This window comes from Miniopterus schreibersii (genome assembly GCF_964146895.1).
Source record: "Miniopterus schreibersii genome assembly, chromosome: 4".
In the NCBI taxonomy this organism is placed as follows: domain Eukaryota; kingdom Metazoa; phylum Chordata; class Mammalia; order Chiroptera; family Miniopteridae; genus Miniopterus; species Miniopterus schreibersii.
The window spans coordinates 10,257,843-10,283,463 of NC_138105.1; the positions used below are offsets into that span (position 1 = coordinate 10,257,843).

At 41.4% G+C, this 25,621-nt stretch overlaps 1 protein-coding gene across 5 annotated transcripts in view; it reads left to right on the forward strand.

Moving 5' to 3' along the window:
* The window catches only part of MAPK9 (mitogen-activated protein kinase 9), a 52,125-nt gene extending 34,190 nt beyond the window's left edge, over positions 1–17,935 (forward strand). For 4 of the 5 annotated variants that reach the window (XM_081136620.1, XM_081136621.1, XM_081136623.1 and 1 more), the window contains 7 exons: positions 5,125–5,290; positions 6,700–6,771; positions 9,625–9,807; positions 10,790–10,914; positions 12,231–12,294; positions 13,586–13,657; positions 15,002–17,935. In XM_081136620.1, coding sequence (XP_080992746.1) covers positions 5,125–5,290; positions 6,700–6,771; positions 9,625–9,807; positions 10,790–10,914; positions 12,231–12,294; positions 13,586–13,657; positions 15,002–15,144 — 825 coding nt within the window. In that variant the 3' untranslated portion in view covers positions 15,145–17,935. Of the gene's footprint in view, positions 1–5,124; positions 5,291–6,699; positions 6,772–9,624; positions 9,808–10,789; positions 10,915–12,230; positions 12,295–13,585; positions 13,658–14,996 lie in introns of all 5 variants that reach the window. The other variant, XM_081136622.1, reaches the window with a different exon arrangement.
* Positions 17,936–25,621: the final 7,686 nt, after the last annotated feature.

Sequence of the window (25,621 nt, forward strand, 5' to 3'; positions counted from 1 at the left end):
GTAAAGTGCGTTGTCAAAAAAAAAAAAAAAAGCCAGTACAAGATGACAAAGATCTGAACCGTGGAAGAGGCCAGAGATGGTGATGTTTTCTAATTCACTCAGGTTCATCGAGCTGGCCAGTGGCTCTGCTCTGGTCATATTCGTTCATGTGGCTCTGCTTTAGTTCAGGCCAGGTTGGCGTGCAGGGGCTGCTGGGTGGTAAAATAAAGACATTTCAATTTTTTTGAAAATCAGCCTCCTGTGAAGAAAGCACCTACTGCCTTCCCCACCAACCCGTGTCCAGTAAGGTCAGCTTGGACTTCTCCCACCAGGACACGGTGTGGCTGCCGTTCCTCTCCTCACTGCCACAGGAGAGACTAGAAGTGGTTCCTCATCATTTGTGGTTTAAAAAACACTTTGTTTGTGAACTTGAGCAGTATTTTATCTTTTAGTTATTTGTATTCTCAGATGCCTACTCTTGCCATATTCTTTGATTTTTGAAAAAGGGAACTAGAAACTAATTGGTTGGTTTTGTTTTAGCTGCCTTACCGTGTGAGCCTCCTCACAGGGACAGTTGCTGGTGGGTGGGGCTCATTCTTCCCTGGCTTTACCTGGTGTAGAACCGTGGCTGCGGCAAGGGTGGCCGTGCTCCCCTAGGACACACTTTGGGACACACACTGGGCTCTGGGACAGCTTGGGGCAGGGGCATCTGCATAGGGCTTGGTGGGAATTTTCACTGCATTTTTTAAAAATTATATATTTATAATTTCTGTTTTCCTGAATCGGGAAGTTTAGAGAGTACTTAACAGTAATGAGCCCGGCCAGGCAAGGCTCAGCGGTTGAGCATCGACCTAGGATCCAGGAGATCAAGGTTCAGTTCCTGGTCAGGGGCATGTAGGAGGCAGCCAATCAATGACAACTCTCTCATCATTGATGTTTCTATCTCTTTCTCCCCCTCTCCCTTCTGAAGGCAATAAAGATATATTTAAAAACAACAACAACAAAAACAGTAATGAAATGGAACTTTAGCTGTTGTAACTTTTAAATGGTTCTCTACTTATCCCAGTAACACTTCACAGTGTCATGCGCCCATTTACGACATATCAGAAAGTTTTAAGTCAGGTACTGGGCCTGGAACTTCACACTTAAAGTGTTCCCAGGTCCTTCCATGTGGTGTGACTTGGCAGTTTGATGTTTCAGCCACAAACTAGAAAACTCTTGTGAACAGAATGAATAGAGGTTGTTCAGAAGTCAGTTTATTGTGTGAGTTTGCAGCTGGCATCCCAGGACTGGAGTGCGGGAGGTCAGCATTAAGAAAGCCCTAGAGTTAGGAGGGAGAAAAATGGCAGAAGTTGTGTTAAAGCATTGAGAGCAGTGAGTGTGACATGTGTCCACTCAGCGGACATTTTCTGACCAACTCCTCTGTCAGGCTTGATTCTAAGAGCAGAGAGCACAGGAGGGCCTCTTGTCACAGAGCTGGACTTGAAGGTGGAGAAGGGGGAGGGCGCGGTGTGCGCATGTGTGCCGGGGAATGTGGATCAGGGTGGGGGAGAGGGGGTTGGTGATCATAGAATTCTTTTACCAAAGAAAGAGAGCCATGGGGAGATTCCAGGGCAAGGGAATTCTAGACCCGTGCTGTCCAGTGTGGTAGCCACCAGTCACATGAGGCTATTGAGCACTCAGAGTGTGGCTATAATTGGATGTGGCAGAACCAAAAAAAGAATAAAGTATCTCATTAATAATTTTTATGTTGGTTATATTTTGAAATGATAAATAATACTGTCAGATGAACTCAAAAAGAATCTGGAGGCTTTGGCTAGAAATAAATGATAGATATTTATTCAAGGGTCTTAGAGTTTGCACACTGGGAACACAGCTAGGCAAAAACCCAGAAGTGTTTGGAAGAAAGAAGTGTTGAGAGCTTTTATAGTAAAAAGTGCATTCTTAAGAATAATCAGCCCTGCATTCTTAGCCCTGGGATTGGTCCAGGACCATTGGCAATCAGATGTCAGGCTGTCTAGATGATGGGTGCCAGGTGGTCTGGATAATAGATGTCAGGTGACCTGGATATGTGGTTCCTTCAGGGGGTAATCAGAGGGTTATCTGGAGGGGGTAATCAGAGAGTTTTCTGGAAGGGTAATCAGAGGGTTATCTGGAGCAAGGTAATCAGGGTTATCTGGAGGTCTGGTGTCTGTCCAGACGTATACCCAGGCATTGACACAGGACTGGAAAGTTCAAAAAGTTTAAGTTCCCAGGCTCTTTAGAACAAGAATAGAGTCCTTCCTCATGCCTCAAACTTCATGATGTTAATAATTTTAGCAGCTTGGTGAAAGTGATTCCATTTTATATATTCCCTACCTTCACTCTTTCCCAATACTGTAGATATTATTGGATTAAATAAAATGTATTATTAAAATTAGTTTTAGCTGTTTCTATTCACTCTTTTTAAGGTGGCTTCTAAAAAATGTACATTACATTTGTTGGACAGTGGGGAAGAACTGGAGTGCTGGGTGCTGAAGGATGACCAGGCGTGGAGGGAAGAAGGGAGGGAGGGAGAGATGGTGTGGAAGCCCTCAGAAGGGTGGTGGTGATTTTTTACTGAGTTACTGAAAAGAATGAGACAGTAAAACATCTGAACATGCACATTTCTTTCACATACAAAGTTCGACTAAGCACCAATGAATACAAAGAGAATCAGAAAAGTCCACTGCAAACGGAATGCATTTCTTGGGATCTAACATTTGAAAATAACCGGCAGACACACAGTTTACCTTCTAAGGAAACTTATTTTGGAGACAAACTACTTTCGGAAGAGAAGTGTAAGAAATGGAGGAGGAAGTTAAGGGAAATGACCACTACATACTGCAGAAACATACTAGAAGGCAAAAAGTGTTGAAAGCAGATTGTAAAACTAGTGCCCTGCTCCAGGGTCAACAACTTGAACAACCAAAAAAGTGAAAAAGACTTTGTCCAATCCTGGGGTCAGTGAGGGACTTCAGGAAAGAGTTGTGTGTTAGTGGAACTCCTGAGAGCAAAGAGTGGGGCACATCTTGATCTGAGGACCAAATACTTTTGGGCTTGACACGGAGAGATTTAGTGGTGTTCTAGAAACATGGGGCATGCCTGGAGCATGTGGACCAGCAGCCTGCAAGTCCTGCGTTCATTCTCTCATGCCAACAAGGGTAGATGTAAAGTCTCTTACAGCTCCTTGCTAGAAACTTGTGTTTTCTTCCTCTTTGCAAACCACAGGGAAACTGAACTTCTATGTCTGTTACATCTCCTGAAGCTGAAAGCAATAAAGGATGACCAGTGATAGCCAGTTGCTAGGTGTATCTCCATTGAGGAGTCACCTTAACACAGAGTTTCCATGACTGGAGGAGAGGAGGCTCCCAGTGATTTTCCTTGATCCCACTGGATCAAGGCTGAGCAGACCAGTCACCTTATAGGAAACGAGAACAAAATCTTGCAGGACAATAAGTCAGAATTTCTGTTTAAATCAGAGCTAGCATATAGGTATACAAGTATCCCAAATGCCCCTAGAAAAAAATCTGAAAGCATTGTGCCAGCTGCTGGAAACCTGGCACCAGATTAGAGTGGAAGAGTATCTTTGAGATTTTATGCAGTTTTAGATGTCAGCATACGGTGCTCAGGGCCCACTCCTGAAGATGCTGTTAAAACCCAAAATAACTACCTTGAGAGAACATGCACATTCTAAGAGGCCAAACATTGTATCTGGGTGAAAGGATGATTTAACTCATGAAACTCAAGAACACAAGAAAACAACAATTTCCTTGAATATATTTAGTGTATCAAGGGAAAGCATTTTTCTATATAAAACATAATTTTCCACTACAAAGAAATCCAATAAATAACTTTACAGTGAAGGGCCCCGATGAGCACTGTGAGTGACCACGGGTCCCTGAGCAGCTGCAATGGTGGAGGTGCCCAAAGTGCCAACCTCTCTGTAAGGTGGCCTGCAGTTTTGTCTTTTTCAAATGTGACTTGCTGGTGTTTCCAAGCTGCTTTACAGAACAGTCCTATCTGGTAAAGCCCGTCAGGGAGTGAAGCCAAAGCATACAACACAGGAAGCGGTCAACACATGACACCTCTCTTCTTCCAAGGGACTAGTGACCATTGAGGCCTGGCATCAGGCTGCAAGTGCTTCAGCCGTGTGCATGCAGCAAGTCTTCTGTGCCCATCATGAGAGGGCTCAGGAGGTCTCTCTCCTTAGGAATATTTTGCCGTGAGATCCCTATAGGTGTTCTTGTGCTGCACGCTCTGGGATTTGGCCCTGCATTTAGCTAAACACAATTCAAAGTGATCTTCAACTGCCATGAAGAGGTCTAGAATGCCACAGCTGCGGGATGGGGAAGTGCTCCAGGAGGAGGTGCTTGTTGGGCTGCAGGCAGCAGGACGTGCAGTGTCCTAAGCGCTGCAGCAGCTGTTGGACAAGCAGCCATCACAGCAGTACTGCTTGGTGCTCGGGAGGCTGACGTTACAGCAGCCATCCACCAGCAAATCTTTTCTGGTTTGTCTGTGATGATGTGCTTCCCTTGAATGGAATTTTAGCATTGGTTGCTGGGCCTATTGCTATTGCCCAAGTTAAACTGCACTTTCCACAGAATGGGCTGATTATGGTCCTCAACCTGGAGGAAAGCCCCATCTCTCTCTCACTGCCCTGTCCCCCTCCTCCTCCTTCTCCTCCTCCTCACGAGCTGGTGCCACACCATAGCTGCCAGCTCCCCATGCCAGTGTAGCACAGTACAGGGCATGGTGGTCAGGGTATGGGATAGGGCAGGCCCAGGCCCTGGGCATCATGAACCCTACACGACTGGCAGCCCCATCCCTCACGCAGGGCACCAGCCCTTGTCCCTCAGCCCAGCCAGCTACTCCCTCAGAAGGTTTTAAGTAAAGATCATGAACATTTCCACATGGGGGTGAGGGCAACAATCTGACCTCTTTAGGCTTATTTGTATTAGTCTCAGTTTGAGAGTAGGATTTTCCAAAATGCCAGGGTTCCATTCTAACTTTCCTCCTCTTGCCAGCACTCTCATATAGTCACTTCTCTCAAATCCTTTCCAGTGTGAGGTGGTTTATTTAGCATGCTTTGGTTCATTTTATTCATTTAAACCATTTCTGTCCTAGGATTTGAAACCCAGCAACATCGTAGTAAAGTCAGACTGCACCCTTAAGATCCTGGACTTTGGCCTAGCCCGGACAGCGTGTACCAACTTCATGATGACCCCTTATGTGGTGACACGATATTACCGGGCGCCAGAAGTCATCCTGGGTATGGGCTATAAAGAGAACGGTGAGTGCAGATGGAACCAGAAGAGGCTGAGATGTTTAAAAATAGTGCCACTGGCCATCACTATTGTCTGTTTACTGTAAATTATATTAAATATAACGGGACTGTGTTACACAGATTATCATAGTCCACAGATAAGAATTCATTAATTTTATATCTCCATTAGTTAAAATCATTCACTTTTGAAGTTAATAGTTTTGAATGTTTATCAAAGTATAACATTTATAGAAAAATATGTAAATCTCAAGTGTGCACTCAATGGGAGTGCACCCACATAACCAGCACCACCCCAGGCCTCCCCTGGGCCCCTTCAGGTCTTAGTCCCCAAGGGAAGCTATTACCCTAATTTCCAGCACCATTGATTGGTTTTACTTATTTTTTAACTTGATATAAATGGAATAATGTATGTTTTGTTTTGCATAAAAAAGTTGATACCAGTGTTTTTTAACATCAAAACTTAATTTATTCTAGCAATATCAGAGCTCTTTCAAACTTAGCTTTTGACAAATTTGCCAAAAAGAACGAAATCACATTTACTTGCTTAAAAAAAGTCTGAAAGTTTGTCCCAGTCATCTGAAATAGCTTTGCCTCAGATTTATTTAGATGTCTCCCACTCTGAGAGACACAGCTCTGTGGGCTTCTGTTGTTTCCTGTGGAAGGGAGAGAAATTAGATTCCTGGTTACCTTCTTTCAGCCCACCCTCTCCAGCAGGGGCACTAAATAGCCCTCTGCCTGGCTGTCTGAGGCATGGGGTTCAGCTAGCCCCACAGAAGAGGGTGAACAGCTGAAAGTCAGGGTACCTGGCAGGGCCTCACCTGGAGCTCAGAAAAGCAAACCTGCCTCTGTGAGGCCCTGCCGATGGGACAATTTAGGAAAGGATTGTTCAGGAGGTGTGGGGTTCAGTATGTTACAAAAGCTCCCATTGACCAGCTGGGTATGTCTTTGTGTGGGAGGGAGTTTAAAGAAAGATGAATGGGGTCTCCTGCTGGTTTTAATCACCTGGTGTTTGGTAGTGGACATCTGGTCTGTCGGGTGCATCATGGCAGAAATGGTTCTCCATAAAGTCCTGTTCCCAGGAAGAGACTGTATCCTTCCCAGGGAACCCCGCATTGGCTGCAGGGCTGGGCAGTGGGTGTGTGGCCTGAAGTGGCTTGGTGTGGACAGGCACTTCTATTTCTGGGGTTTTGTTTGTTTTTTAAGCTGTAAAGTATTGGAATCTTTCCACTGAAACCCCAGATTGCTGCACACTGATGGCTACAATCGAGGCCGGCAACCATTAACATTGTGTGAAGTCCACCCTTAGCAATTTGTTCTTCCATATTTGTGTGTTTAGTACACTGTTAGAATTCCTTTTCCTCACTTTTGTTTTTTTCATGGCACTTTATAATTTTATCATTTCATTTTATTTTCAGTTGATATCTGGTCAGTGGGTTGCATCATGGGCGAGCTGGTGAAAGGTTGTGTGATATTCCAAGGCACTGACCGTATCCTTCCCGGGACCTTCCCGGCCATGCTTCCCTTAAATACCTCTAATGATTTTATTGAGGCTTGGAGTTAAGTTAACCAGTTACATTAGCTCTTAATTTTATCAAAAGTAGCTTATTAGAAATGTACTTACTGTTTGATGAATATATTCTGATATAAGTGAAAATACTGTTTATTTATTTCAGTCAATTAATTTAACTGGGCAAGTTGCTATCTAAATTTAATAGGCCAGTAAGTATTCTTGCATAATTTAATTAATGTACTGTTTTGTTAGTTATCAGTATGCATTAAAATACTTTCCCCCAAAGAACTGAAACACACTACATATGACTTAATGAAAATGATTAATGTGAAATTGATGAGAAACAAATATATGGTAAATTTTCTTGTTTGTTACACTGCTGACATTTTGTAGAAATTTTTTAAAACTCCGCTTAGAAAGTTATTTTGTGAGACACTGGGAAGTCTAAGTAAATATAAAATGCAAAAGATTAACTTACCCTGGGCCAGGAAATCATATTGACATAGCATAAAGTAAATAGATAATATAATAGCTTTCTTTCCTCATATCCTCATATTCTTCCATCTTTAATATTTTTTACTCTAACATGCTTCTTCACATATGGCCTTTTTCATTTGTGTTCTAACCACTTAATATTTTCATTAGTCTTTGATTTTGTTTTTTGTTATGAAAGCTTTTAGTGTCTGTTCATTGGCAGATTGATGGTTATTTTTAAAGGAAATCAAGCTGTGTAGTTGGTGTTTGCATTTTGTTAAAGTAATTTTAGTTATTTATAATTTAATGAGGGTGGTTTTCCTGTATTATAAATTCTTCACAACACAAACTTGGAATGAAAAGATTTTGTTCCTATCATTTTATTTACCTCCTTTACATTTTCCACATCACAGATTTTATGTGACATTAAATGCAGCATTTTATTTTGTTCTAATAAATTTTCTAGCAGTTTCCCATAACCTACCTTAGATGCACTTGTCTCAAACTGAAAGGACGGGGGCCTTTATTTTGCAAATAAAGTCAATTAAAAAGGGAAAGTTGATGTATTCTAAAGAGAAATAATTTAAAAGTATCTACTTAACATTCAGTTTGTCTCAATTCTTATTCATTTTTGTGCCTTTCTTTTTTGTATTAAGAAATGTTTTCTTCAGAAAGTACAAAAATGGAAAATGTGGGTACTTTTTGGTGCATTATTAATTTAAAATTCCTACTTTACATACTAACATCTTGCAGTGTCAGTAATTAATGATTACATATATAAGGTCACCTAATGTCATTTTCAGAACACATGTGGAGATTAACATCATTTTCCAAAGATAATTTTGCCAATTTTTCAAACATTAGATTAAAAATTACTGGGATAGAAAAAGATTCTGGGAAACAAGACTGCTCTTCTTATAGATTTGCTTTAGATTCGTGACCTGGGGTAGAAGAGGAACTCCTGGCCAATAAGAAAGAGAAAACTTTAGCCAGGCCACCTTGGGCCCAAATTCTAACTCCCACGTGGCGTCTGTGCATCCTTGAGGAGTCAGAGCCTCTCTGAGCCTTGGTTATCTCTGTAGTAGAATGAGAGCACAGTGGTGCCTTTACATACCCAGGACATCAGCCAGACCTGCTGGGACTGTCCTCCTGTTGCCTGTCCCCCGGTAGTCTATAGACATTACCGGTTATCATGAACCCATAGCTTTTGAGCACCCACCCTTTCCTAGGCTCTCATCCAACTTAAATGGAAAAGGACAGCCTGGCTGCTGAGCCACGGTAGACCTGCAAGGTCAGGGGCTGTAGCAAGGAGACCACCGGGATGGGGAGTGGCTGAAATGCATCTGTTTGGAAGGTCAGCCCTCCAGAGAGCCTTGTCTGGGTTCTGAGACGTCTGTCAGACACTGGAGCTATCAAGAGCTAAGCTCGGGAAAGAGGCCTGGGATGGAGAAATCAGCATGCGTGGTCAGTCTGCCCCGTGGTGTGAAGGCAGGATACTGACCGGGAATGCTGAGAGAGGGAGCAAAGGAGGGGAACCAAGCCCCCTGGGCTAGCAGAGAAAAGAGAAACGGAAAGGTAGGTAATGGCCCCTCCTGGAGAGGGAGGCCCTAGAGGCCAGGAAGGAAGTTAGTGAGGGAAGCTGGGTGATGCTGGACAAGGATTGAGAATTGACCACTGGAGTAGGGATGGCCACTAGCAGCCTTGATGGGCCAGGTTCATGGAGTGGGGGGAAAAGCCTGCAAGAGGATGTTTAAGAGAGAACAAGAGACTGGGAATTAGAGATACAAGTATAGACAACTTTTTTTTTCTTTTCCTGCAAGTAAGAGTGGTAGCTAAGCGGCAGATGTGGGCCCTGCCTCACAGGCTCTGGTTCCCCAGCTGTGAACCGAGAAGTCCCATAGGTCTCCCCACTTTAGGGAGCTTTAGAACTAGTATAGCTTTAGTATGAAAACTGGTTTCAATTTGCTTATGTAATTACTGTCTAATTTCATGTATAAGCATTTCTGTCATAGGTATTCTTCAGTTACAAGATAACTTTATTTTGATCTAGAATGGGAAGTCATATAGACCTCATTGTATTGATTTAATAAACTGTGATCATAGTTATAAAGATGCAGAGTATAAGAGTGTTGTTGTTTTTAATGATCTAAACATTAGGAGATCTAAACATTAGGAGCTTTGAAACTATAACCTTATTTGAATATTATTTCAAAATGCTTCTGCTGACCCAGTGGGGTGGCCTAGTTAATTACTTGTTGGCAGGTATAAATATAATTTGCTTTTCTTTGAATGATGCTACTTCATGTAATAGGAATATAAGGCATTTCAGTTGTATTTTCCTCAAGAGACTCCTTAGATATTGATCAGTGGAATAAAGTTATTGAGCAGCTAGGAACACCGTCTGCAGATTTCATGAAGAAACTTCAGCCAACTGTGAGAAATTATGTAGAAAACAGACCAAAGTATCCTGGAATCAAATTTGAAGAACTCTTTCCAGATTGGATATTCCCATCAGAATCGGAACGAGACAAAATTAAAAGTAAGATATCCTCTTTTCTTGTACTTCATAATTGGGTGAAGATTTCATTTTTTATGTTTGTGTTCCAAAACCTGTGAGCATTGGAAGGCAAAATAGTTGGAAACCCTCAAGTAAAGCCATTTACAGGGTAGAATGAAGGCATTGCGGAGAGAAAGCTTCAAGACCTAGAAGTTTTGTCCTCAATAAAATGGCTTAACTAAATTAGCCAAATAAAAATATTCCCACCAGTCAAAAAACTCTTGCAGAGGCATCTTTGAAGTGTCCTATACTGTGCAAACTTGAGATTATTGTGTGGCTAATAAGATCTGTTCTAATTTCATTTTGAAATGACATCAGAAGAAAATTCTCACCCATGCTTCATGTTGGCACAGATGGTAGGTAGTGCCACCCATCGCTCGCCTCCCGCACCCTTCCTGCCAGAGCCTCTCAGCCTGGGGCTCTGCCCTTTTCCAGAGGCTGAAACCACATTCGAAAGCCTGATTTGTAGTGAAAGGGGCTGCCTGACTTTTTTTTTTTAAATATATCTTTATTGATTTCAGAGAGAGGAAAGGAGAGGGAGAGAGAGAGAGACAGAAACATCAATGATGAGAGAGTCATTGATCGAGCCCACAACCTGGGCATGTGCCCTGACTGGGAATCGAACCCCGATCGCCTGGATCCTAGGTCGACGCTCAACCACTGAGTCACACCCGGCTGGGCCTGACTTCTTAAAGCAAAAAGTTCTCGTGATCTTGAACCTATCAAAAAATTCTCCAAGTTTATACAGTTTTTAAAAATATGCTTTTATTGATTTTAGAGGGAGAGGAAGAGAGAAATACTGCCTCCCGCATGCCCTTTAGGTGCTTGGGACAGTACTCAACCAACTGAGCCACACCATCCAGGCCCATTTTTGTTCTCTCTGTGCTGTCATGTTCAGTTCTTTATGGTGCAGTTTTCAGATAAACAGCATTAGTTACTAATCTAATGTTTGTTTTCACTCTAGCAAGCCAAGCTAGAGACCTGTTATCAAAAATGTTAGTGATAGACCCTGACAAGAGGATCTCTGTGGACGAAGCTTTGCGTCACCCTTACATTACTGTTTGGTATGACCCTGCTGAAGCGGAAGCGGTAAGCAGCTACTGTGAAAAGACTTGTGTAGAGGCAAGGCTTTTATTTCCTCAGGTCTTCTGTCTGTTGGTCTGGAACAGCTACATAAGGATAACAAGTCCTGGATTTAAGGGCTCACAAAGGTCATGTGAAGCGTCACAACCCCTTTGGAACTTGGACACTTGTTACCGGGGCTATAGCTCAGAGTGATTATGCTGTGGCAATATAACCATCTTTTTGGATGCGGTGCTGTCATGTGGTCATCATACCACCATTTTTAAGCCTCCATTGTGTACCTGGCACTGTGTCTTGAGCTTTGGTTACATCATCTTGTTTAGGCTTCCAGTCAGGCTAAGAAACTTGCTGAAGAGCACCTGCTAGGGGAGCTCCATTCTGAGCTGGTGCTTCTGTGCATTTTCCACAGCCACACCTGTATGGATGATCTTTAGCTGTGAGTGAAAGAGTCACCTAGTGGCATGCTTATTTTATGCCATCACTGGAACATGTTTTTATGTCTTCGCCTATGGATTTAACCACCATTTTAAACATTGTTTATGTGAAAAGAATATGATATATAAACGTGGTTTTTAAGCAAATTTTTGGATCAGTGCATTGATGGGTTGGGGGAGTTGGGTTTGGGAGTTCTGACAGGAAGAACTGTAAATCTGGACTACGTATTCTCCACCTTCTGTTTCCTAGCGCAGTGCCTTGTCCAGGGTGGGTCTCTAGGAAGCAGCCTGCGATGATTCATTTTATAATTACATTTGAGCAGATATTTTTTTATTATTATTTTTTTTAATCCTCACCTGAGGATATTTTTTCCACTGCTCTTCAGAGAGAGTGGAAGGGAGGGAAGAAAGGAGGGAAGGAGAGAGAGAGAGAGAGAGGGAGAGAGAGAGAGAGAAGCATCGATGTGAGAGAGACACATCGATAGGTTGCTTCCCTAATGCACCCCGACCGGGGCCAGGGATTGAGCCTGCAACCTAGATACATGCCCTTGGCCAGAATTGAACCCGAGGACCTTCAGTCCATGAGCCAATGCTCTAACCATTGAGCCAAACCAGCTAGGGCTGAGCTGATATCTTTAAAGTGTTTTGAGGTCATGTGATTATAAAGAGGAAAATAAAAGCTCTATTTTATTGGTTAATTTTTTCTTAATTATTTTGATTCTAAAACTGATGTAATATCACACTTATGAAGAAATCTTTCATAAGCCATGTTTGAAAGAAATTACATCCATATCATAAATATGTTAGAAGTCCTCCAAGCAATTCTACCTTTTCTTCGTGCCTAATTATTTTGTAAACTGTTGACTTTACATGTAACTTAATTTTTAGCCACCACCTCAGATTTACGATGCCCAGTTGGAAGAAAGAGAACATGCAATTGAAGAATGGAAAGGTAAAGATGAGCTTATTTTGATCCATACTTATGACATTTCTCGAAGTCCTATAAAGGGGCAGCTTCTTACTTCTCAGCAATAGCCTTTGGGGGCAGGAGCAGGAAACCCTGCAGGTCATAATCCTCCTCCTTCCCACTCACCAGGAGAAAAAGAACTTGAAGGTAACAGAGTTAAAGAGGAACATGTATGGATTGTATATTATTGGCTTTAAAAGAGAAAAGTAAGGGCTTTTTCACATGACCTTAATTATCAAAGGTTATAAACTAAACTGGTTTGTAAACTAAACTCAGCAGTTATAGCACACCTTGAAACATATTGCAAAATGTTGAGTAACCCCAATTTACAAGCCCCTGTAAGGTAGACCTGGGGGACTTCACTGGGGTCATTTGAATTTATGCTGTATTTATAAGTCATGTAGTTGTATATGTATTTTAAAATAGAATTTAGGCAAAACTGCAGATTACAAATATGCAAATAGTTTTTATTTTCACTATAAGATTAACCAAACAACCCAAAACAAATTAAACCAGCAATAAAGAGACTGAACTAACGATTTTTCATTAAAAGTTAGAATTAGTAGTAATTGCGAACTGTGGTCAGCACAAGTCACAAGACGTGGTATGTCCTGCCCAAGGGCCACTTCCCAGGGTGCCCAGAGTGCCAGTGACCTGTGTGCACACACACTCAGCACGGCTTGCACATGGCCACACTTTGTGGCAAAAGGCTGGCTCCTTTTATTTCACAAATACAGAAATTTTAGGAACCCTTACTAGATTACTTAATAGTTAATGGTTTTTTCTTACAAATGAAAACTGAGGAAAACTAAGGTTGAAGCCAAGAAAAAGTTAGGTATTTAGATTAATGTCTGGAGGGGCTTCTAGCCCACATGTGGATGATGGTCACATTTGGAAAACCACAGCAATGACAGAGAAATGTACAGACAGGCATGAGAACATTCAGTACTTAAAATGTTCTGTGAGAGCCACTTTGCTAATTCTCTCCCTCTCTCTCTCTGCCCCCCCTCCCTCCACCCCAGATCCCCTCTGTAAAACCCCCTCATGGACCCAGAACCACCTACCTTTTTGACAGCCTTAATAGTTGGGTTGAAAAGATGTAATCGATCAAAACAGGGACAGTTTGGTCTAGGTCGACTATCTTTCTGAATTAACTGTATATCACAATTAAAAATAACACATCACAGTGTCCTTGGAGTTGTTCCAATTGATTTAGAAGAAGAGTTAGAGATGCCAAAAACTGATGAAGCCTTTTAACTTGCATTTCTGTTTGCAGAGCTGATTTACAAAGAAGTAATGGATTGGGAAGAAAGAAGCAAGAACGGTGTTGTGAAAGATCAGCCTTCAGGTTAGTCATTGCTTTAATAGTTTGATCACATTTTTCTTTCCCTGGTCAACTTTTACGGATGGCAGTTAAGTGCCAGCTTGACCAGCACTGGATTTGAAAGTGCTTTGCGTGCGTCAGTCTCCCACTTTTGGGTTTGTCCTGGGGGTGGCAGCTGACATTACACTGAGGTGTCGAGCAGTGAACGAACCTCATTCTAAACATTCTTGTTTCATCCTTGCAGCAGCTGCTCTCAGCTCCATTTATAGATGAGGAAATTAAATTTAAAGCCTTTTCAATGTGCATGACCCACTTTGTACTTGCCCCACCCTGTTAAAAAAGAAAACTAATGTGAATCTAAGTGAAATGAAATTTGGTTTTCTTTTGAGAGAATTTTTCGTACAGTTATCCCATTTTCTCCTTGACCTACCTGGTGGGAGAAGCCTGATTGACAGCGAGCTAGACGTATGATCATTAGAGACAGCATGTGGTGTTAACTTATGTCTGCGGGATGCCACCTGTTTACCAACTGAAACTCTTCAGCTACAGCTATTTTCTCTCCCCACTTCTTGCGGAACACGTGCACTGCTTACTGCTTATTACTGAATTTTATATTCAGCTTGACACATGGGTCAGGTATCTGGAAGTCGTGTAATTTCAGCATGAGTTTAGATGCTTTTGTTAACTAAGCGCAAATTTAAGACTGTAGACACCTCTGAGAGCCTGAATGTTTTATTTTCGCTCAGACCAGACCAAAATATGGATAGTAGGAAATAGGATGATTTCATTTGCCTTAATATGTCAGTTTTGGAGATTTCTAAAACAAAAATAAAATGAACAAAAGGACACTACTTTTTTTTCCCTTCTTTGTTGGTTTGTTTGTTTACAGCCCTTATTTTAGAAGGTGTTTTTATTGCAAAAGAATTCTTCAAAGGTCGTGGATTTTTTTCCTTGGATCAAGTGTTTGCGATTATAATTGAAATGTCTGATGGCATATGAATACTCTTTGGGCTTAGGCCTTTTGAGATACTGTTAATTTTAAGAGAAATTCAACAATTTTCTTTAATATCCTTTTAAACCCAGCAGATATTTTTAAGTAGTTAACATGATTATGCATGAATACATATATGATGCTTAGCCACTGGGAAGAAAAGGAGAATGTTGCAGGGAGAGAGGAATATTTGGGATTCTGGACCTAACGAAAGACTCCAGGGAAAGCTCAAAATGTATAGTCGACCGACTTCTCATTCATACTAACAGGACAGGGAACTACGAAAGGATGAGCGAGGAATGGCCCGAGGTCTCAGTGCCTGGGTTTGTAGCAATGTCGTGCCTCAGGTTTTATTATGTTTGGTTTTCTTAGCACAGATGCAGCAGTAAGTAGCAACGCCACTCCTTCTCAGTCATCATCTATCAATGACATTTCATCCATGTCCACCGAGCAGACACTGGCCTCAGACACAGACAGCAGCCTCGATGCCTCCACGGGAGCCCTTGAAGGTTGTCGATGATGAGTTCGAAATAGCAAGCTTGTTGTCACTGAGGAATGCTTGCCTCCATGGGCCTGACATGCCCAGGAGTTGATGGAACCAAATAGAAAAAGTCCACGTTCTGCATGTAAGAAACACGATGCCTTGCCCCTGCTCAGTCCTAATAGCATTGCCTGCCTAGATTTATAAAGTGAAGCAGGTTATGTCTGAAGAAAAAAGTGCAAGCCACACTTTTAGAGATTTTGTTCAAGGTCATTTCAGGTGAGCAATTAGAATGAATGAATTTTTTTTTAAGTTGTACGGTAATAGTAGTGACAATTTCTCATCCTCAGTAACTGTTGGGACTTATATGCATGTGACCACAAATGCTTGCTCCAACTTCCCATCTAGTACTTTGGAAATCAATATTTAAATGCCAAATAGTCTTCTAGGTAGTGCTGCTTCTAGAATTATCTCTTAATCCTCTTAAGTACTTTGGTGTCAGTCCAGAAAAAATAGATTTAAGTGTATTAATTGGCCATCATCATATTATCAAGACTCACCTTCTTTTATGGTATGATTTATTCTATCTTTTGTATTTCAGAAGGAATATAATTAAATCTATTTAAATAAGTAAAAAATAGACCTTTTTAAAAATTTATCATGTTTGGGGCCGAGAATTATCTCTCCTAAAACCAAGACACTTACATGCACACTGGTTCTCTCTAAACCATCTTAGTCTGGTGGTTGCACATTCAGCTTTAATGCATGATAACATTTCAAGTTGTGTTTTTGTGCTGCTTAAGCCATGTATACCTTTCAAATCTTGTCTACCCTAACTTTTTTTCTTGGTCTCTTGAGCTTACTATTAACTTAAAATGCTGCCTAGAAATTCACCATCTTTACTAGCCACCTAACAATCCATTTCAATAATATGATGGCAGGTAGCTCCTTGAATCCATTACCTACCTTTAGAGTAGAATTTTATAAAATGATCACTAAAGGTGATCGCAGGCACTTACTGAGTGCTCTCTCTGCCCGAAATGAGACCGGGTCCCTTCTTTATCCTTCAAGGTGTAGTGACTTCACAAGGCAGTGCTTCCCTTTCCCAACACAGTGTGCTTACTGGATTTTCTTTCTTTCCTGAAAGAAACCGCATTAATCTCCCTGTGGTCTGTTCGAGGAGCCAGGCTGATTCCGAATAACTGTTGGTTGTTTCCCACTTTGTGGTGGCATCTTTTAAACCTCAGGGAAATCCATGAGTGTTCTGGGAAAACTCTCCAGAGGGATGTGGAGGAAATGCCTGAAAGGATAGTGATTAACTATGGAATATTTCCTGATTTAAAACTGCTCACCTGAAATTGATACTTCTAGACTTTTGCATGTGGAAATTATTCAAAATTCACTAAGATACTGAGTATTGAAGTGCCACTGCAGAAATGGAGCTACCGATGGTCACGTTTTGGCTACCTGTGCACATAATGCTTCTCCCTAGAGCTTACTCTGTTACAGATTCCTATCTTGTGTTTAATTATTTTGGAAGCTATTGGGTCAACATTCTATAGAATTGTTCTGAGGAGGAACTTTGATAAGAAAGTTTGTTGTAAATGTTATCTATAATATGTGATTCTCTCTGCACCAGTTTTATCTTATTGGTTGGTCTTATCACTGGAAAGTAGAACCTTTGATGAGCAAATTTAATATTGAAATCATAGTTTTATATTGTGAGATTTAGACACATTCAAGTACAAGATGGAAATACTTACTTGGACTGAGACAGAAGCACCTTTTGTGGGGCTTGGGATGATTTTGGTTTTGGAGGCCTGATGGTATAGTGAAGACAGTTATCACTGTACATATAAAAACATCTTAAAATGGCCTTCTTTCTAATCTACATTCTTTTTAAAAGCTTTACTAAGTATATCTTTAAAAACAAAGAAAGGGGAGAGTTTTTAAAATGTATGACCTGCCCTAGCCTTATGTAAATGCAGCACCAGGTACATGGAGGTCCCACTTAGCCAGGCACCTCACAGATGGGCTTCCCGCTCACTCATTCCTCTGTGGTCACGGATGGAGGCCGGTTTCCTGCCAAGACCACCTTCCATCAGGTAGTGGAGAGTGCACCTAGGACAGGCCACAGACTGCAGACAGTAGAGCTCTGTCGGAACAGCTCACCCCTGCAGGCTCCTCCCTCCTGAGTGAGGTGTGCCAGGGTCCTGGTGCAGTGCGCAGGGTTTCACACTGGTCGCTATGGATGAATGCTGGTAAGACCTGAAAATGTGCTCAATTTTTCATCTTCTCTATTTTATTTTTGTAATTTATATTGTACACAGCCCTGGAAGTAACTATTTTGGACACATATTTTTATAAACCAGGTAATTTGTTATTAGCCTGGAATTTGGACTAGGTTTGTTTTGTTTGTTTTCAGTCAAAACCGAAATGACTGCCTCCCACTTTGTCGGGTCTTGATTTCAAGTGCAGGTTCCAGAGAGCAGAGTCTATCAGAGTCGGAGAGTATTCTAGAAACATGCTGTCAGTGCTGATCAGCTGTGGTCTGGAGATGCTAGTGTGGCTCTGTTCTTATCTTTGGGATGCACACTCAGAGCCACAGTGCTGAAAGGAGAAACCCTCAGCAGAGTCCCTAGTCGAAAGGTTGAATGGGATGCTGGTTTCATCCGGATTTGATGCTGTGTCAGTCATGGTGATGATTATGAGGTCTCCTGCTTGATTGCTAATGTAACGCCTCCGATGTTTCATACTGGTAATAAACACAGGTGTGACCTTTTGGATTGCATATCTCAAAAGTAACATTGCCTAATGTTTTATAATAAAATATATTATGTGTGTTTTGATTGGTGAAAATAATACAGATACATTTTAAAAGAGAAGTGTATAGCATGTCCAGTTTTTGTGTGTTTTAAGTGACAATTGACTGTATATTTCTACATCACCATCTCTGATTACAGATTTAACATAAACACAGGTGGATGTTGAAGTGTCGTCATTTCAGTCAATACTAGCAAATGTTTCTAAATTGAAAGATAAGACATTTCTGTTAGATCACTTATGAAAATATTCTGCAAATTTCTGAATCTAAGTTTTCAAAATCATGCAGTACAAAATCAAATATTCAATAAATATGGGTGTAACTGTCTGCTTACGAGGTGTGGCCAGGAGACTCCACCAACTGGTCTGCCCTTGTATTACGTCAAGTCCCTCTTGGCACAAATGTGCTTGTGGTTTGTGCCCGGGATAAGCACTTGGATTTCACTTTGGGTTTTGAGACCCTTTAGGACATTCACAACTTAAAACAACAGGAGTAGAAGCGCCCTCAATGGTTCACTGTCTGTCTTTATCTGCTTAAAAGGACTAGAGTCATTTCAGGTAGAGGAGTATCAGTCTTATTTTTAAAGGCCTCTGGAGGAGGAAAACATTTCTCTTGATATTGGTCTGGGTTCCACTTCTCTATCTTACCACCTTCCCATTTTCAATGTAGACAGTACTGAAGTACTTTTTATTAGTTGACTGAAATAGTATATGTCGGTGGGTGGGGGATTTTGGTGGGGGAAGGGGTAATATTTCAAAATAACTGGATACTGTCCTGAAGATTCATTCTGTGCCTACTTGTATGAATTTGAGCATACAGTTACCTTTGACAGTAAGGCAGTTTTTAAATTTTTTTTGTTTTTAATCAGGAAAGTTGGTAACTAAATTAGTAATAACAGTGGCACAGTGGCCACTCACATCTCCTTGAGGCTTTCCATGACCATGATTAAGAGGGATGTACCTGTCACAGCCATTGGGAACGTGTCATTTGCTGTGCCCTCAAGGCCCAGCGTCACTCACTCCTTCACAGTTTGAAAGATCAAGGCTTTGGGGCCCAGGGTCCTTGTGAGCAAGGGTGTTTGCTTTCTCTGCCTTAGTGCTCTAGAGTTGGAGAAAATTCAGGATTAGTTTTATAACCCCCAAACCCCACCCCACACAACAGTGAGGAGGCTGCAGCCCCTGGAGGAGAGAGGTGCAGTTTTCCCTGAATATATCACTCTTTTAGTCATAAACACCTCTGAGATTCTGATGACAACTTTGACCCTCTCCCTAGATAAATGCCATGAGCATAAATTTTGTCAAGTTTTCCAAAGAATCCTGGTGGATGCCATTGTAAGAGCTCCTTTCTAGAAGCAGCTGCTGGATACTTTGTGTTCTCAGTGGGAAACAGAGCCTACAGGAGGGTTCTGGGGGCCTTTTCTGCTCTTATTACCTCTGACACTTTTGCACACAGATCTTGGGTGTAAATAGGGACACCCTCACTCAGAGCCCCAGCACTAGTCAGTATTCTTATTAAGTACCAAGAAAAGGACATAGGTGCTTGGCTGCAGTGAAATGGGTCATTTCCATCATTCCTTCCACGTGGAATACAGTGCATGATGGAAAGGTAGATGCTGGAGGCTTGTAATGCAGACTCACGGAAACATAGACGTTGTTATGTACAAAGTTATGAAGTAAACTCCTGACTTAAATCTCTATTTTAAATTGTTGATTCTCCAATAATATCTTCTCCCCTCCTCCTACAACTTCCCTATAACTTTCTTAGAATTTTTATAAGCATGCTTTAAAGTTAATTTTATTTACACACTTAGATGTCGTAGAGAGAACAGATGGAGAAGTCCTCTGGTTCACACCTCCATTCAGGGCAGGAATCAACCTCAAGAGGTCACCTAGCCTCTGCTCAGATGGTTTTAATCAGGGAATGCCCTTCCTACTGCATTTTTTTGTAGTTTTGACTGTTAGAGAGTTCTTTCTTAAGCTGAACTAAAATCTGGCTCCCACAACTTCCACCCATAGGTCTCAGGCATTTCGTTCGGGTGAAATAGAGTGAGTTGGACCCATCTTATGAGACAAGCTTTAAGACATTTGTTGGAAAGGGAAGCTCCAAGTCTTCCAGTCTCTAGGTTAAACTCAAAGTTCTTCCAACCCTCTCATATGAAAAATCTCCCAGAGCCTCTCTACTTCTGGGTACCTTAAAAAAACTTGCCGACTTTCCAGACAAGAAAAAGCCAAAGGACCCCAATTACCACCAAACCAGCATTACAAGAAATGTTAAAGGAAATTCTTGAAAAAGAAGAGGAAGAATAGGAAGGGGGAGGAGGAGGAAGAAGAAGAGATTAAAATGTGAACAATAAAATGGTAATAATTACGTATCAGTCAATAATTACTTTAAATGTAAATGGATTAAATACTCCAATCAAAAGACATAGGGTGGCTGAATGTTACAAGACCCAATTGCCCATCAATAAACAAGTGGATAAAGAAGGCGTGGTGTAATTATAGGAAGATGGTGGTGAGTAAGTGGATCTTTCTCGCACCTCCTCCCAGAATCTAACTGGGAATTAGAACTAAACTGGGGCATATTCGCTCTGAAATGCCAGCTGGGGCCTGGCTGAAGAGGAGACTTTTAAACAAAGGCAGAAATGACCTCGAGACTGGTAGGAAGGGTGGTGTCACAATAGGCACTGGCTGAGCTCTCGGGAGCAACAGGCCAAGGCAAGGAGGGTTCCCCAGAGAAGAGAGGGGCTGAGACCCCAGCAGGGTGCCCCAGCCCAGACAGCCAGAGTCGGCAACAGCTGCCCATGCTGCAACCAGCACTGTAGCTTCTAGACCAGAGAATTGAGCTGCCCAGAGGCAAAGCCACTGGGGGGCCAGCACACAGGATTTTCATTCCCAGACACTCACCCTGGTTTTCTGCAGAGAGAGGGCCATGTGGACTGGAATTTCCTGAGGAGAGACAGGGATGGAGGGAGTTGGGGAACGTGGCAGGGAGGATGGCTGCCAGGATACCTGTGCTGAGTCATCCTCCCAATGTCCCAGGGGCCATTTCTCCTGAGAGAGACAATCCCCTCCCAACAGATGAATCCTGGTGAAAGGCAGCTACCCTGTCCTCCAGGATATAGCTGGTCCCACCTAAGGAATCCCACTCACCCCACCCTCTGGCATCCAGCATGCCCCACCCTGTACCTCAAACCCAGCTGAGGAGTCAGTACCCTCAGAGAGCAGCAGTGTCAGTATCAGTGGCTGAATGTGGGGTGGAAACATCCACCCACATTCCAGGGAAACTGGCTGGCACTTCCTTCTTACAGGAGAGCTGATAAAAACTCCTGGCTTCCAGCAGATCCAACAGGCCTGCCTAGGAGGGTCTCCGCCCAGCCAAGGACAGAGAAATAGTCTAGGAACACACCCTCCACCTGTCTTAGGGCCCCATGCTGCTAAAAAGCCAAACCAGGAGCTCAGCTTGGCCCTTCCCATGGGCAGACAAGCCAAGTAAAAGCAACCACAAGCTGTGGATCACTTAAAGCTTTGAACAGGATGCCAACAGCTTCAGACATTGGATGGCACAAAAGTACCTCCCAGGAGGCCCGAGATCCATCCAAAAGAGCATCAGACAGCATAACAGCAGGATCCAAAGGGAAACACTAGCAGGCACTAAAATCTGCTGAGATGAACTGCACTTGCACCTGTACAACAGCTTGCATGACATGGTTGGGGCTGAGCTTCACAATTAGCCTGAGAGGAGATCACACACACAAACAGGACAACAACAATCAAGACCCAATTACAATAGGACAGCCCAAATAATCCACAAGAGTCACTCCTAGAGCAGGAGTTCAAGAAGACTGCACCACTGGGTCCTACAGGACATTTACTACAAAAGGCCACCCCCACGAAGACTGGGATTCATAGAAGGCATATCTAATACAGAGAAACAAACACAAAGAGACAACTAAAATGGGGAAACAAGACAAAAGAAAACCAAATGAAAGAAAAGGAGGAATCTCCAGAAAAAGACCTAAAGGGGATGGAGGTAAGCAATTTATCAGACATAGAGTTCAGAGTAATGGTTATAAGGGTGCTTAAGAAACTTAATAGGAACTACATCCAAATGAAAAAGGAATAAAAACCATAAATAAGAGCCAGTCAGAAATGAAGAATACCATATCTAATATGAAGAATACACTGGAAAGAATTAAATGTAGGCTTGATGAAGCAAAGGATTGAATCAGCAACTTGGAAGACAAGGTAGAAAAAGACACTCAATTAGAGCAACAAGAAAGAAACAAAAAGCATGAGGAGAGCTTAAGGGAACTTTGGGCCAACATGAAACATAACATTTGCATCATAGGAGTCCCAGAGGGAGAATAAAGTGATCAAGGGATAGAGAACCTGTTTGAAGAAACACATTGAGCCCGGCCGGGCATGGCTCAGCGGTTGAGCATCGACCTAGGATCCAGGCGATCGGGGTTCGATTCCCGGTCAGGGCACATGCCCGGGTTGCAGGCTCGATCAATGACTCTCTCATCATTGATGTTTCTATCTCTCTCCCTCTCCCTTCCTCTCTCTGAAATCAATAAAGATATATTAAAAAAAAAAAAAAAAAAAAAACCATTGAGAAAAGTTCCCTAACCTGGTGAAGGAAAAAGTCGCATAAGTTATGGAAGCACAGTTCCAGTCAAGAGGAACACAAAGAGACCCACTGCAAGACACATCATATTTAAAATGGCAAACGTTAAAGACGAAGAGAGAATCATAAGGGGAGCAAGAGACAAACAGTTACCTACAAGGGAGCTTTCATAAGTCTGTCAGCTGATTTCTCAACAGAAACACTACAGGTCAGAAGGGAATGGCGTGAAGTATTCAAAGTAATGAAAAGCAAGAACCTGCAAACAAGACTGCTCTGTCCAGCAAGGCTATCATTCAAATTTAAAGATGAAACAAAGAGCTTCCCAGACAAAAGCAGGCTAACGAAGTTAATTACCACCAAACCAGCATTGCAAGAAATGCTAAAGGGACTGTTGTAAGAAGAAATAGAGAGGAACATAGGCATAAAGAAAAATGGCAATAAATAAGTACCTATCAATAATAACTGTAAACGTAAATAATATAATGCTCCACTCAAAAGACCTGGGGTAGTTGAGTGAATAAGAAAACATGACCAAAATGTATGCTGTCTACAAGAGACCCATCTCAGAACAAGAGTCACACAGGTTTAAAATGAAGGGGTGGAAAAAATTTTTCCAACCAAATGGAAACAAAAAAAAGGAGAGGTAGCAATACTTATATCTGACAAAATAGACTTTCAAACAAAGGCCATAGAAAGAGACAAAGAAGATCACTACATAATACTAAAGGGATGGATCCAACAAGAGTATATAACCCTGGTAAACATATATGTACCCAATGTAGAACCACCTAAATATATTAAAGAACTTTTGGAGGACTGTAAAGGAGGGGTATGCAGCAATACAGTCATAGTAGGGGACTTGTGAATGTGAAGATTGAAATCATATCAAGCATCTTCTCGGATCACAACAGCATGAAGCTAGAAATCAACTACAATAAAAACACTCAAAACATTCAAACACATTGAGGCTAAACAGTGTGTTATTAAACAATGAATGGGTTACCAATGAGATCAAAGAAGAAATAAAAACCTTCCTGGAAATAAGTGAAAATGAACAAACAACAATGCAAAATCTACAGGACACAGCAAAAGCCGTCCTGGGAGGGAAGTTCATAGCACTACAGGCCTACCTCAAAAAACAAGAAATAGCTCAAATAAACAATCTAACCCTACAACTAAAAGAATTAGAAAAACAAGAAAAGGCCAGAGGAAGTAGAAGGAAGGAAATAATGAAGATAAAAGCAGAAATAAATGACATAGAGACTAAAAAAACAATACAAAAGATCAATGAAACCAAGAGCTGCTTCTTATAAAAGATAAACAAGATTGATGAACCTTTAGCCACGCTCATGAAGAAAAGAGAGCGGACCCAAATAAAATCAGAAATGAAAGAGGCAAAGTAACAACTGACACCACAGAAATACAAAGGATTGTAAGAAAATACTGTGAGCATTTATGCCAACAAACAGGACAACCTGGCTGAAATGGACAAATTCCTGGAAACATAGAAGCTTCCAAAACCCAATCAGGAGGAATTAGAAAACTGGATTAGGCCGATAACTAATGAAATTGAAGAAGTAATCAAAAAACGCCCAGCAAACAAAAGTCCTGGAACGGATGGATTTACAGGCAAGTGTTAACAAACAAAGAAAAACTAACATCTGTCCTCCTCAAACTATTCCAAAACATTCAAGAAGGGGGATGACTTCCAATCTCTTTTTATGAGGCTAGCATTATCCTAACTCCAAAAACAGAAAAAGACACTACAAAGATCATTGTAGGCCAATATCCCTTATGAACATAGATGCTAAAATCCTCAACAAAATACTAGGAAATTGGATCCAGCAATACATTAAAAAGATCATATACTGTGACCAAGTAAGATTCATTCTGGGGATTCAAGGCTGGCACAATATTCTCAAATCAATAAATGTGATACCTCACATAAACAGAATGAAGGATGGAGTCTTTAGGGTTTTCTATCTACAATATCATGTCATCTTCAAATAATGACAGTTTTACTTCCTCAAACAAAATGAAGGATAACAATCACATGATCATACCAATATATAAAGAAAAAGCATTTGACAAAATCCAGCACCCGTTTTTAACAAAAACTTTCAGCAAAGTGAGAATAGAAGGAACATACCTCAATATAATAAAAGCCATATATGAAAACCTACAGTCAACATCATACTCAGTAGGCAAAAACTAAAAGCATTTCCCTTAAAAACAGGAATAAGACAGGGGTGTCCACTTTCACTACTCTTATTCAACATAGTACTGGAAGTCCTAGCCACAGCAATCAGATAAGAAGAAAATATAAAAGGCATCCAAGTTGGAAAGAAGAAAGTAAAACTGTCATTATTTGCAGATGACATGATATTGTACATAGAAAACCCTAAAAACACCAAAAAACTACTAGAAATTATAAATGAATTCAGCAAGGTAGCAGGATACAAAATTAACACCCAGAAATTGATGGCATTTTTATACACCAATAATTAACTCTCAGAGGAATTTTTTTAAAAATCCCATTTACCATTGCATGAAAACAAACAACAACAAACACCCATAAACTTATGGATGTTTTGGATACCTAGGAATAAACTTAACCAACCTGGTAAAAGACCTGTACTTAGAAAACTATAGGACACTGAAAAAGGAAATAGAATGTACAAACAAGTGGAAGCATATACCGTGTTCATGGATTGGAAGAATTAACATCATTAAAATGCCCACGCTACCCAAAGCAATCTGTAGATTCAACACAATCCCTATTAAAATACTACTAGCATACTTCACAGATCTAGAACAAATATTCCAAAAATTTATATGGAACCAAAAAGACCCCGAATAGCTACAGCAATCTTGAGAAGAACAAAGTAGGAGGGATCATAATACCAGATATCAAAGTATACTACAAGGCCACTGTAACTAAAACAGCCCAATGCTGGCACAAGAACAGGCATATAGATCAATGGAACAGAACAGCGGCCCCAGAAATCAACCTACACCAATATGGTCAATTAATATTTGAAAAAGGAGGCACAATGGAGTAAAGAC